Below are 14,576 nucleotides of genomic sequence, written 5' to 3' on the forward strand. Positions count from 1 at the left end.
GTATAACCTCACACTTACCAGTGGTGAAGACCATTGTAAACAAATCTTTTAAAGACAGTTTAAGAAAGCAAAATAAGGACTCTGATGGGGTGATAAAAAAAAATACATGTCTAAGAAAAATGAAAAGATTCTCTCTCCTAGTATCTTTTGAATGCACAGTGAGCATGGGGGTAAAAATTCCAGCGATAACACTAAGGAAGTAAAAAATGGCCGTTTTGGTAAATGGCAGTTAGCTAGGCATGATGGCCCTGATTGAACATAAAGAACAGTCACAGAAAATAAACTACACACAGACGACGCCACCCCAGGGCCATGTTTCATCAGTGCAGAGATGAGGCCACTCTGCCACCACAAGAAGGACTAATATAAAATAAAGCACTGCTACTCCTTCAACAGTGACAGGTCTGCCCTGCTTCAATTCCCTCACCTTCTAGATAGAAATTATTATTAAAGGTACCCAATCACCACATTGACTCTGTTAATAGCATCTAATCCAAATGGCTTCCATTTCCCTAATCCTTCTTTAGAATCCTCTAGCCAACCAAATCCCAGAAGCAGCTCTTTCTAACCCCCTCTTACTGAGATGTCCCGGAGTCTCCCTGGAGAGATTTCTCCCTTGCTGTGTTAAGCTAAAAATCCTAACTATTTGACTATAGGTATGTTCATAGTACTCTTTGGATGGACAGCTTTAATGGCATCATACAGGGATTCAAACAGTGCCATCCATTTCGTAGATAACTTAGAAGGAAGATGGTGAGCTCTAGAATTCTGGAATATACATATGAAGAGTGTGAGTGAAACTGTTTTATAAAATATGATACAGTGAAAGCAGTATTTCTAATAAGTGAGTTATTCTGTAAAATGAGATTTAAAATATGGGAATGCTGCTCAATTAAGAAATTAAATAAATTCGACATTTGCAATCTCATCCTCCTTTTTAAGTGTTCATAAGTTGCTCAAAAATCTATTATAAATCTTGTTTTCCCTAGGGGAAAGTGGGGCTCTCCCTCTTTTCAAGCATATATAATTATTATTTATTCAGCCTCTCACAGTCAAAGACTTTTCCTCAGTTGCAAACCTAACTTACATGTTTAAAAAATGAAATTCTGCTACTCTTCTATCAATAAATTATACAATATTTCTAATACTGTTACTTTCTCTTGGTAATTTTTCTCCTAACTCTTTCTATAAGCACTGACATGGAAATTGTGTTCACCAAATGCATGAGTCAAAATGGCTCTATTCATTTTGGGGGTATCAACATATGACTGCTATCTCCCTATTGATTTTTGATGTCATAAAAAAATTACACCAGATAAACTAGATCATGTGCCTGACGGAACATGTATAAAAGCCAAATATTGTTGTAAGTATAATATTTCATTAGGCAAGATTTTGACCAATAAGATACCACTCAACCTGCTATACCATCTAAAAATCTTCAGATTTTTCTACTAATTGTGTTGTGAGTAATGTATAAAAAATTATCAGGCAAACAAATAAACCCTAAGGAAGTTCTTGGAGATGTTTGATGTTGATATTAGCAGTAGAACAAACTTGTTGGGGAAAAAACAAGCTTAATCTAGTTAATTAACAACAAAACAGCTGGGAAAATGAAACATCCCAGGTTGTGATTGACTTTAATTGCAAATGACTAATGACGCTGTCATTCTGCAGCTACTATTTGAGGAGATGATGCCTGGAAGATTGTAATTGCCCTCTTGACCATTTGTCTACAGCAATTATTTTGTGTTAAACGTTGGGGTAGAACACTTTGACCAAATCCAGAAGGCCCTGAACACCTTACATTTTTTGTTACATTTAAAAAGAATTCAAGAACGTTAGTAACATATATCATTAGATTCTTGGTAGCCAGATTTTGTTTTTATAATCTAAAATGGTAGCAAAGCAAACCAGCTGGTTTCATCTCATCACTTCAGCAAGTCACCAAGACATTTTAAAATTCTTTAGTGCTCTCACTTCTGATACGCAGAAGGTGATATAAGTATTCTAAAATACATACACATATTGAAAACATTGTAATAGAAAGAGTAATGTCAAAAGTTGGGTTAAGGAATAAGTATTAATAGAAGAAAATGTCTTCTAACTGCTTTAGTTCAAAAGAGAGTTAAAAAAAAAACCTTAAGAACCAAATAACAACTGCCTTTTTTTTTTTTTTGGTGGTTGTCAATATTGTCAATATTGCTGCTTTTAAACTGCAAAATTACTCTGTAGAAAGTGGGATGTATTAGAAAAGATTCCATCAGCAACATTATCATAAACATTATCATAAAATATTATTACCAAAGGGATAACTTAAGCAAAATTGTTAACAATTTATCTAATTTATCTAACCCATCTTTAATTTCTAAAGATGAAGGAACCTTATACAAATCAAATGAAATAAAAATGCATGTGTATATGTATGTGTGTGCATGTGTAGTGGGGAGAGAGAAAAAGGAGATAGAAAGCAAAATAAGAATGCATATTTCTTCAGCCACATTATTCTAAAAAAAGTCCAGTAATTTTGCATCAGAGATCGAGTGCTACATTTGTGTCATTAGTAGAATCGTCTCTAACAATATATTTGAGCTTTAACGGGAAATTCTCAAAGAAAATAAGGAAGAAGTGGGTTAGTCGGGGATGACAAAAAAGGAAACTAAAAATTTACTATCTGTGAACATTAAAGAAATCCAAGAGAAGTTGATGAAGCTAAGGAAAAGGGGGGAAAAAAACTCAAAAGGGATGAGGCCAGGTCTCAAAGAGAACTCAGCCTGGGAGGGGAGCATAGGAGCTGGACAGACAGGCTGTCTGAGGCAACATGTGGACACGCCAACTGTCAGTTTCCTAAGAAACAGACTCACGCTCTACTACATCCTCAATTAGAATGTCTGTAAGTACAGGACATATGAATTATCCATTTAAACACTAGATCTTGGGGCACCTGGTGGCTCAGTGGTTCAAGCCTCTGCCTTCAGCTCAGGTCGTGATCTCAGGGTTCCGGGATTGAGCCCTGCATTGGGCCCTCTGCTCAACGGGGAGCCTGCTTCCCCCTGTCTCTCTCTGCCTGACTCTCTGCCTACTTGTGATCTCTGTGTGTCAAATAAATAAATAAAATCTTTAAAGAAATAAATAAACACTAGATCTTATTTGTGCGTGTGTGTGTATGTATATATACATATATATATATATATATATATATATATATATAATGAACAGTTTTCATTTTCTTTAAGAATATCGCTTTCTTCTTCATAACTTATCATTTCTAAACTTTTTTCCTGAAAATATGCTGCAGGCTACTCAGACCCTCCTTTCCCGTCTATGAAGGGGTGAGAAACCTGGAAGTTAAGGAGAAAAAGTAGTTGGAGTAGCATAATTTTAAATTTGGATATATGAAATGAAAATTCAAAGGGGCTTTATTTATGTATTTTCAGAGCAATAGATTACCCTTCTGAAAAATTATCCCTTGACCTGGGAAAAGAGGGTTTTGATCCATGCAGAGATTTAAACAGTCCCTACAGGCTTGTCACCTTTCTGTGCTGGGTTCTGTATTCTGAACTATGAGGTGGTTACTGAGCCTCTAGTGTTTCGGGCTCCCACAAATCCCATCTCATCTTCAGGTGTTTCCAAGGCAAAAGTCCAACTGAAGTGTTGCATGTGAATCAACTATTTCTCTACACCCCCACTCTCCCAAGACAATCTTGCCCTTCTGCCTCTATCAACTTGATATGTTGATTCTCCTCCAAATCCAAGGGATAAATGGTAGAACAGGAATGAGTTTTCATTTAAGTTCTACTTCTCCCAAATGAGCTGACTTAAAAGGAAATGTGGAAGGAGAGAGAGAGAGACCAGAAGGAAAGAGAGTGCTCACTCAGATGAGAAGGAAAGTTAGCACCTCCTTGCTCTTCCTTTAATTTCAGAAAGCTAATTCCCCTTTCATATCACTAATAGGAAGGCAGGAGGTAGATAATGCTCACTCAGATGGTTCTGATCTCCAAGTGGCCCAGAAGTTGAAGGCTTGAGTGGGAGGTATGATAAGTTAGCATCAACTTCTTGGATTGTTTACATACAATGAAGACAAAAATCTCCCTGACTTTCAATAAAGAATTTTTCCTCTGTTATTTTTTAACAAAGGCAGAGAAGTGAAAGACAATTTCAGTGCATATCTCTAATTTGTAAAAATTATGCCAAACTCTGCACCAACGCTTTGAGAAGCAAACAAGAGTAGACATAGTAGACCTCTGGAATGGTCCATTTGTTTGTTTTATTGCTTACTACCAGAGTCACTCTGTTAACCAAGGGAAGTGTCCGCTTTGGGACCGACTTTCTTTGGAGCATCAGCAGAAACCCTGAAATTTGCTGCTTTCAGGACTTTTACCAGCTCCCCAATCTCAACACTGAACACAGTGTTGCTCCACGGAAATTATCATACGAGGCTTGAAACGGTTTGCAAATTATTATTATTATTATTATTATTATTATTATTATGGATATTAGGGATGGCAACAAATTATTCTTGAATAAGTGTCTATCAGTTTCTACACATAAATCTGTGCCTTTTAGCATCTGGTGTTTGGACAGCATATGTTTAGACTAAAACTTTACCTAAGGAAAGGCCCCTTGTAAACTCTAAGAAAAACAAACAATTTTCTAGAAATGAAGCTTGGGCCAAGCTTCAGCAGTGACCTTAGAGACAGAGTCTAAGTCATGGTAATGTTGTTTGCAAGGACAAACTAGTTCTGTATAATGAGGTTATTGACCTGCACTGTTTTAGAGCAGTTTTAAACATGAGGGCGAGGCTCACTAAATCTCAGCCTGTAACGTTAGCTAGAGAAACCAGGACTGATCAATAAACAGCCACCATTCCTGGCTCTCAGGAACCTCCATCATAACGGACCCTATTATGATTTTGGTCAGGTAGAGAAAATAAGGTAACCTATACCTAACGTCTATTTATCACTGGACTCTCATTTGCAAATGGAAGCCATTGATTAGCTATTTTTTGAAAACTGAGCTGGCTCTCCATTTCTCTCCTCATGTCATAGTCTGTGAATAAATGTATCCCAGACTTCAAAATGTATGCAAGGAAAGGAAAGAAGGAGAAAGCTTTCTCCCAGACCAGCTTTTTACCAAAGAGAGTAGGAATTACATGACATATCACTAAAAATTCTTGACCCAATAAAGTACTAAAGCCTGAATGCTGATTTTCTTCTTTCATAAGAAGAGTGTCACAAAGAAAAGAAAGGTCACAGACCATATTGTGATTCTTTACAGCTGTTGGAGACAGACAGTACGATGCAGTAGCTTGATTTGAATTAAGCCAAACAATATGAAGAGCATCAAGGCTGGCAAGCAAAGCAATAAAGCCTCAAAGAATTTAATCTACCTTGAAGGTGGGACTACTTTCTGTATTGATGGCAGCACACCAGGACAGAAATGAGTCCTTTAATGCAATGACTTGTTAATAGCCTTAAGATCATAATATATAAATAGGATATGTTGATCAAAAAGACAGCTCAGCCTCTGCTATTGCGGTATGGACAATATTTCTTTACAAGTTATTTCATTGATTATAAATAGACCACGTCAATGGCAAATGTAGAACAGGGGAAGCATAACCCATTATGAGGTAATGGATATTGCTAGAGGTTGCTTCATTACCTTCACTGGCTGAGTGGCTGGTTTTTCCTTGTACAAATGCTGCCCTTTAGACAAAATCCTTTCCACATCCGGCTGTTTACCTTGAACTGCTACTTCAATTTCCTGGGGAAAAGAACACATACAGTGCAGATTAACTTCACAGTTAGCAATAAAATTACTAAATTTAAATATACCCTTGGAGACTCCACATGTATTGTGGATCAATTTCTGCATGGCATATCGGGGCACAAAAAAGTAGCTTTAGTGCAGAGAAAAGAAATAGAGGCCATTGTGGAACACAGTAAAGTTGAAAATATTTATCCCAAATCTCCTTGAATTCTACTCTAATTACTATTAAATAGAAAGACAGACACTAACTTTGTTTTTCAAAAAAAAAAACCTCAAATGCAATAATGAGAAATAGGACTTATGAATATGATTAATATGGATAAATGCTATTATTAGCTTCAATAATCCCAGTAATCCTAATGTTCATTTTACTTTACAAACTTCTTATTTTAACGGGATTCTTTTGGGCTTTGGATCCAAAATTTAGCTTTGAAATAAAACCAAATAATTCTTCCCACATGATTGTTAAGATTAAGTTTCTTTCCAAAGAGTAAACACTTAAAGCACCTTGTCAAGGCTTATTAATTATTAAGCAGTCAAATTAAATAGGCCTTTTGAGGAATGCTTTAATTATTTAGAAAAAAATGTTTGTTTTCCCTTAGTCTACAGAAGACTGAAGAATGACCAAACAAACAAACAAAAACCTCTTTAGATATGAATATAAAGTGCTCTGTTATTGGCTGCTGTCTAGCTCACTTGAGAAGAGAATAAAAGAACTGTGCATAAATTGAAGCTGAAGGAAGTGAAGTTAAATATTACAGAAGACTTTTTGGATGGAACACTTGTTAAACACTAGGATGGAATATTGATTAATCAATGTCAGGCGTCAGTCAGGGCCTGGGCAATCTTCCCCAGATAGCAACTCCTGATTAACCTGTATCTCCCTTCCTCCCTCTCCTACCCTGGAGCCTCCCAGCACTGCTGTGTGTACGTGTCTTCATGCCACTGCTTCTTTTATATACTCCATTTGTTTCTTTCTCTCAGCCCATCAGAGCGGGGACTCCTCTGAACCCAAATTACTATAACTTATAGGGCACACAGGATGCTCACAGTTTATATGTGTTCAGCACACACTCGTGAAGGGGATTATTTCTTTAGTTTTCTTTATAATAAATGCCAGTGGAAGGGAGGCTCTATAACATAAGACTAGCCCTGTGACTTGATGGGTACGCATGCAACATGTAGAGGCTCACACCACCTTAAGGAACAATATTTATGGAGGAAAACAGGACCTAATATTATAAGAGCTTTCTGAACCATAAAAAATTCTAGAAGTTATTTAAAAAAAAATCTTGGGAACTGGTAATGAGTTCAAATTCAGCACGGACTTTGTGAGAATTGGGTATTTCTTCCTCGAAAACTCTAATAAGCACACCCAGTAGAAATTCTATACCTTCCGAAAATGGTCACAAATAGTCAATAATTCTACTGATGTTTCAGGTATGCAGCCAAATGATGAACACTAACATCTTTCTCTCCTTGCCCCTCTTCTGCAATCCCAAATAGTTCTGAAGATTGCAAAGCATTGATGCTACTATTCAGAAGACTCTGGCACATAGAGTTAGGAGACTGCATTTTTTATCACAAGGAATTCCCTTAGGAAATAAATGCTTTCTAATTCATGAAATTTTCATTGGCAAATGAACGCGAACAACATCAAGGTTGACATTAGGGCAGCTCAGATACTACTTAGAGCCAAATCTGAAGCAGTTCCTTGCTAGATGAACTGAGGAAAAGTTGGCACACCTTGTGAAATGTCCCTGGTTTGCAGAAGGTAAGATATTCCCTCTTCAGGCCATCAGGTTAGCCCCAGATTTAGTCCTCTGATGAATGAGCACTGCAAAGTCACATCATTTCCCTTTATAGAAATGTTTCCTATTAGCATGTCCTTCTATCACCGCTAATGTCATCTCTTTGTCCTTCAATGAAATAATGAAGAGTTTAAGTACCTGGATGAGATTTACCCTTAGTCCCACAGAAACAGAACAATGGCAAAAGAATCATGCTCAGCTCTAAATTCTTTGTTGTTATTTCTGGGCAATGTTTTGGAGAACCTGAGCTCTAATTACATGTACCTTTGTTAAATCACTTCACAAAGGCCATTTGTGAAAATAAAATTCTACAATTTACCTCACTGCATTTATGTGTGGTGTGAATTTAGTAGATAAAAGGTAGGTCAGTTGTTCAGGGTCAAATATTATTGCTGGAAGGGTCAAATGTAGTAAATCCAATTAAGTTCACTAAAAATACTCTTTAGTGTATTTTTCTTTAGTGTGAGAAAAATACATTATACAAAGCTGATGATCATCCTGAGAAAATGGAAATGTAAGTGAACCAAATTTTAAAAGATGTTGATATCTCTCCATGCAATGTTTGACACAGAGAAACTGAAAAGCACAGCAGAGCAAACAACCCCAGCCAAAGCATGGGACCACACAAAAGTAAAAAAAAAAAAGGCTGCTACAATCCTTAGCTATGCTGAAAATGTCAAGAAACTTCTATAATGATATTAACTGCTATAACAATATTTACAAACCAGAGTTGCTAATAGTTTATGATGTGTCAAACTGTGTGTTTCATACATTTTTTTCTCTCATACTTAACACTCCTACAAAAAGGGTATTACGTAATTTTACAGATGCTGAGACTGAGGGAGATTAGGTTGTCCAAAGCCACATGGTCTGCAAGTGGCAGAGTTGAAATTGTAACCAGGAAATGTATGCTACTAAATGTCCATTATATCCCTACCTTGGCTGTGTATACTGTGTGTGTACATGCTCTAAAATTGGCATTAGTATCTCTTAATACCATGCTATTTTTTTCTCTTCCTCTTTAATTCCAATATATTCTGTAATATCCTTTTAGGGTGCAAGTGAGAGAAAATCCTGTCTCTTCCCATAGAAAAGGAATAAATTCTTCCATAGCCTTTAAAATGCACCAAGGGTGTCTCTTTGTGGGTTTATGATTGTCCAACTGATGATATCCAGGTCAGAGAATTGGTTTGAGTAAACCTTTCATCTCACAAATGGCCTTATATCTCTATATGATTTAAGATAAGGTGAAGGAGGTCACACTAAAATGGAAACATAGCTAATTATAGTGGCCAGTTTTTGTAAGTAGAAAGTGTTAGACTTCAAAGAACATTCAGACAAGAAAGTCTTCATAGAATTTCAACAACAACAACAACAACAAAAACAAAAAACCCTCACCTCTAATAAAAGCACCTTTCCATTTAGGTTTTTGCCCCTGCCTTATTCTTAATATATCCCCTACAGTGTAAGACTGTTCACCAGGAGTCAAGACCCTTATGATGTGACTAGAGTTTTATTTCCCTCATTTCACAGAATTGACAGCTCACTACAGTCTCATGCATAATTTTAAGAAAATAATTTGTAGCAATTAGAGAATAGGGAGTAATCCTTCGTTAATAATCACTAGAAGAATATCATGGTGTATTTTAAAAGTTAGCTCTCACATATTTTCCAAATGGAGTGACATTCTAAGCACCTTCGGTCTTAGTTAATTCTTATGAAACAGTATTATTCTTATTGGGGAGTTCTTGATCTGATGAGCCGCAAATCAAAGGTTAGTGAAGAAAAAAGACTCGACAACACCTGTGAGGGGGAAAGCAGCAATTCTGATGCAAATTAATGCACACTTACATTTGCTAAAAATTGATAGTCAATGTTGTATTTCTAATTCCATATTAAGCTGATTATACACATTTTTTTAAACTAGAAAGTTGCCCCAAGGAAAGTGTAACAGAGAGATACTTTGCCCTGTTTTACTTTTTTTAAAATTTTTAATTGTTTCTCCATTCATTTTACCTATTGCTAGCCTCATAACACATGAATAATACATATATATGGTGTGCTATATATCACCATATAAGGAGGCTTTAAACAGCTTCTCACATATGTTCCAACATTCACTCATTCTTTGTTCATTTGACAAACATGGAATGAGTATTTACTATATTTTAAAGTCTTGGCTGGCAACTGTGAATACTACAGGGCATAACACAGTCCTTTGTAAGGGATAAAGACAAATGATCATATATTAAACTTACAAGGGAACAGGCAGAACAGCCAGGAAAATACAATGTACAGTGGGGCATAGAGAAGGAACTGGTGAGTTCTGTGTTTGAGGGACAACAAGAGGGTGGGGGCCAGCCTCACAGCTGAAGAAAGTCTTGAGTGAAAGCTTGAACACAGAGAGCTTATGCACCAGGCTGACAAAAGGAATAGATGGTATTAGGTACTGCAAGGGGAAATCTGGGATGTGCAAAGACAGGAGCTGGAGGCAGCATGGTGATCCCATGTGGGGAAACGGGAAGAAATGGTACAGTAGTAGAAGGCAAGAACCAGGAAAGAAGTATCTCTTACACTACCCTCAGAACCTTAATGGAGACCTCACAAAAGGGTTTTGAATGAGAGAATCACATTTTGTATTTGAATTGAAGTTTAAAAATGAATATATATGATATATGAGTGGATAAAAGATTTACTACTAATGCACAATTTTTCATTCAAATAAGCTGGTGTGAATGAGATACGTATGTGGCTATTGAAAAGAAAAAGAAATTCAAGATAAAAATGACAACATTTTCCTTAGCAAACTTAAGTGACCATTACCTTGGTGTTTTAATTTATAGAGTATTTCCTGCCATTTGGCTATTTTGTCAATCCCCACAATCAACAATTTTTTTATGAGCTCTAAGATATCATGGATTCTAAGAACCACTATCATTTTATGATCTGCTAAGAAAGTTAAAAAAATCAGATATTGTAGACACCATTATGAAATATACCTCCATTTCAGAGAAGCTGAAATGTAAAAAAGCGCATATGTGAAACATGGGAATTCCAAGATGTTGGTGAATGCTACAATCGGTTTATTACTTCATTATTATTTGCCGACCCTATAAACATGGCTACGCTGTGCATGAGTACACTTTCCTCCTCACTGATTTTGGTCTTTACCATGTGCCTTAGTTTTTGACCAATGAACTGTGAGCAGAAGAGACTGTTTGACAGTTATAAGCTGGGACTTTAAAGACAATCCAACATCAGCTAGTACCCGCATTTCCTGTCTTCTACCATGAGAGAATAATGTACCATATGGGAGTTACTCAGCCTGGGTTCTGCAATAAGATGACATTTGAAGCAGATCCACGATTTATTATAAGAAAACTTGAATGTGATTCACAGTGTGAAGTAAAGATGCAGTTGATCTACAGACACAAGAGTAATGAATGCTTGTTGTCATAAGTCACTGAGATTTAGGACTATTTGTTACTGCAGCAAGAGTTAACAATTACAACATTATATTGAAACAGTCAAACAAACAAAAAAATATATGGGTTCCCAGAATGAAAAACCAAAGTAAGCCTTTAAAATAAATGTACCCTGGTCACATATTTCGGCTGCACCATCTCTCATTCCACATACAACTGTTTGCTAAAAAGGGTAGCAAGAAACAAAAATGAAATGGAATCAATATTGTGTTAGAGCCTGACTTCTCTGGCCTACATTGTCAGGCAGACTCTGACAAATGAAGGCTGATGGATGGAAAAACACAACATTGTGCAGTTGCGTTTCTTTCTCTTTCCCCTCATACTGGGTGACTGTTCTTTTATTTATCTACAATTAGGTTTGCGAGACCACGGCAACGTGGCTCTCCTTCTCTGTAACTGCACGCTGTCAAGTATGTGCCAAGCTGATTGACAAAGAATGACAGGTTCTCTCTTTCCATTCAGAGCTAATCAAGGCCAGCCCACCAAAGGGAGGCTTTTTTCTGATTTAGAGATTTATGGATTTCAAAAATAATCTGTCCAAATATACAAAGTATAATGCAATATTGATTTTTTTTTAAAGTGGCAAGTGTTATGAAACCAAGAAGATATAATCTACCAAGGTACCTACTTGGACTATTCAAGGCCAATAATAGAGTGGACACAGATGTGACCATCAAGTAATGAGACTGATATTCCGAAGCCACACTTAGAAGCCCTCCACTCATGAAGAAGGGGTTTCAGAGTCTTTGCATAGAATTATTCTGACAAATGAAATCTTACTAACAAATCCCCAATGCATTAATTCATTCAATAAATACTGACTAAATATAAGAACACCTCTTATGTTATAAAGAGCTTAAGCAATGGATATTTAACAGTGAATGAAACAGAAAAAAATTTTCATGTCCTCATGAAGCTTGCCTTCTAATGGCAATGATGAACAACAAAATATAAATTATGGTACCTCAGAGCATGAAAAGTGCTAAAGAGAAAAAAAACAACAACAACAACAACAAAGTATCAGGTAGACATAGATATACGTGTGGGCTAAGGAAGAATGGGAGGGGCACATCTGAGAAGGTGTGGACGGAAGAGCCTCACTGAGAAGCTGGTCTTTGAATAAAAGATTAGTTGGAAGTGAAAGAATGAATCGAGGGGCTATCTCAGGGAAGACTGATCCATGCAGAGGAAACCATGAGTGCAAAGGCCCGGGGACAGCACTGTGTCTGGCACATTTAGTAAAAATATAAGGAAGCCTGGGTGAGTGGAACCTGGCAAGCAAGGGGAGAGTAGCAGGAAGCAGGCCAGTCTTGCAGGGCAACTGTGTGAGGACGTTGACTGTTACTCTGAGATTAGGAACCATAAGAGTGTTTTCAGCACGGGAGTGCTGTGATTGGACTTATTTTTTAACAGATCATTCTGGCTGCTGTGTGAAGATTAAACTGGAGGGATGTAGAGAAGAGAGAGTAGTTAGAAGCAAATTCCCATGGGAGTTAGTTGAAGCCACAGTGTTTGGAAAGAAGTACTTGCTTGTGGAAACCTGATAGACTCACTCTGAAACTCTTTATAAATACAGTTTTTGAATGAGGACTAAATCTCTGATCTGCTTAAAGCAATACTTTAACCAGAGTCATTTACTGAAAGTGGTGCTCCCCAGGTTTTACTACATTCCTAAGTCCTTAGCAGTAACGACTATGGGCTTTTAAGCCCAGCTCCCTAAGTTCTGATCCTGGCATGAAATGATTATTTTCAACAGACACCATATGGCCCATAAATCCTAAGGTACATTCGAAAACTTTTCCTTTCTGATCCTTTCTGGAAAAAAGTTAGCCAACCACTGATCTAGAGAAATGGCTGCTCTTGGGATTTATGGCTCTCAAATCTTCAGGAGCACAGTATAATTATAGAGGTAGTTATTTTTAAGGATAAAAGATGAGAATCATATTTTGCCTTTTATCTCCTCATACAGACTCATAGAGACAGTCAAACAATTTATAGTTAGACCTTAGAGCAGGTCTCCACAAACATTTTCTATAAGGGACCAGACAGTAAATCCTTAGGCTTTATAGGCCATATGGTTCCTGTCATACATGACTGTCACCAGTGCAGTGTGAAAGCAAACAGAGGTAATGTAAACAAATGAGCATGACTGTATTCCAATAACACTTTATGTACAAAATCATGTGGTGGACTGAATTTGTCCCTTGCCGTGTAGTGTGCTAACTCCCGCTTTGGTGTATTGCAGTGTTGTTGGAAGTAATCAGGTGAGGGGCAAGAACTTCTGGGTTCTAGACTTAGTGATTCATGAGTTGGGGCAAGTCACTTGGATTCTCTGAGTTTTAGTATTTCAGTATCTGAGAATTACAGATAGTATTGCCCGACTGTATGAAAAGTTGATCTCTGAAGAACTTTCTAGCTTTTTCTACATAGAAATCTGACAAAGTTGTCATGTCAACTGTGTTAGTAAGGCCATATCAATATTGCTAAAAAAAATAATAAAAAAATAAAGACTGATGGGTAAATTACACCTGGCTTTGGAGTTCTACTTATGAACTACAAACGTTAAATGGAAAGCTATAGTTTGGGGGATCCCCTAAGCGTAGTAACTCTTGTGACTGATCATGTATCTTTCATGGATCTTGGAAACTTTACCTATGTCATAAGATATTGGCTCCTGGGGCACATCAGGCTTCAAGGGCAGAGTTGACACAGCACCTCTAGGTGAGTCTCCTTCCTTTGCACCTGACCTGTCATCTGGGAGTGTGCAGATGCCAGGGTGGGGGCGTGGGGATGAAGGAAGAAAAATTTCTTGCATAGCTCTGTGAATGCTGCCCAAGCCACTGTGAATTCTAATCCCACCAAAGATAGACGCCTGATCCTGCCTTCCTGGGAAGCTGTGTTTCTGTTCCTGTGCCCTTTGAAGTGAATTTGAAATTGAATGGAGTTAATGGGAGCCTCATTCAGTTGCACCTAAGAAGACTCACTGATGGGCTTTATAATAATCATGTCTAGGACCCACATTTTCTTTCCACAAATTAATTGCTCTAAAATTGGGACACATTTTATAAATGATGGCATGTCACAGTCTAACTGACAGCACCTCTTTCTTAGTGACAGATAAAATAATGATGCATATTCTAATCAATGGTGTCTTCACAGGAATGAAATATGGTATGTGACCAGGATATTCATAGTTGGTCAAGATCAAATGATTTAGTATATGCAGAAGTAATACTAACTGGTACCATTTATTGAGAATTTACTAAGTACAAACACTCTGCTATGCACTTAACATAAATCATCTTAGTTAATCTCACTCAAGCTCTACTGCAGAACCTTTTACCACACTTAACTGTCATTTTTTTCAGATTAAAAAAAAAAACTAGAGTCACAAGAGGTGAGGAAATTTGCCTAAGGCACAAGCTAAGAGATGGTAGATATAAGATTTGAACCCCAGTCTGTCTGAGTCATTCCCTGCATGCTTAATTACCATGCTATATGTCCTATG

General features: G+C 37.1%; 1 protein-coding gene across 4 annotated transcripts in view; it reads right to left on the bottom strand.

The window, feature by feature from the left end:
* The window catches only part of DMD (dystrophin), a 2,197,254-nt gene that overhangs the window by 672,059 nt on the left and 1,510,619 nt on the right, over positions 1–14,576 (bottom strand). For all 4 annotated transcript variants that reach the window (XM_032883124.1, XM_032883125.1, XM_032883122.1 and 1 more), the window contains exon 49: positions 5,665–5,766. In XM_032883124.1, the coding sequence (XP_032739015.1) occupies positions 5,665–5,766 (102 nt within the window). The remainder of the gene's footprint in view (positions 1–5,664; positions 5,767–14,576) is intronic.

This window comes from Lontra canadensis, unplaced genomic scaffold (assembly GCF_010015895.1).
Source record: "Lontra canadensis isolate GAN:19392208 unplaced genomic scaffold, GSC_riverotter_1.0 scaffold86, whole genome shotgun sequence".
NCBI classification, from domain to species: domain Eukaryota; kingdom Metazoa; phylum Chordata; class Mammalia; order Carnivora; family Mustelidae; genus Lontra; species Lontra canadensis.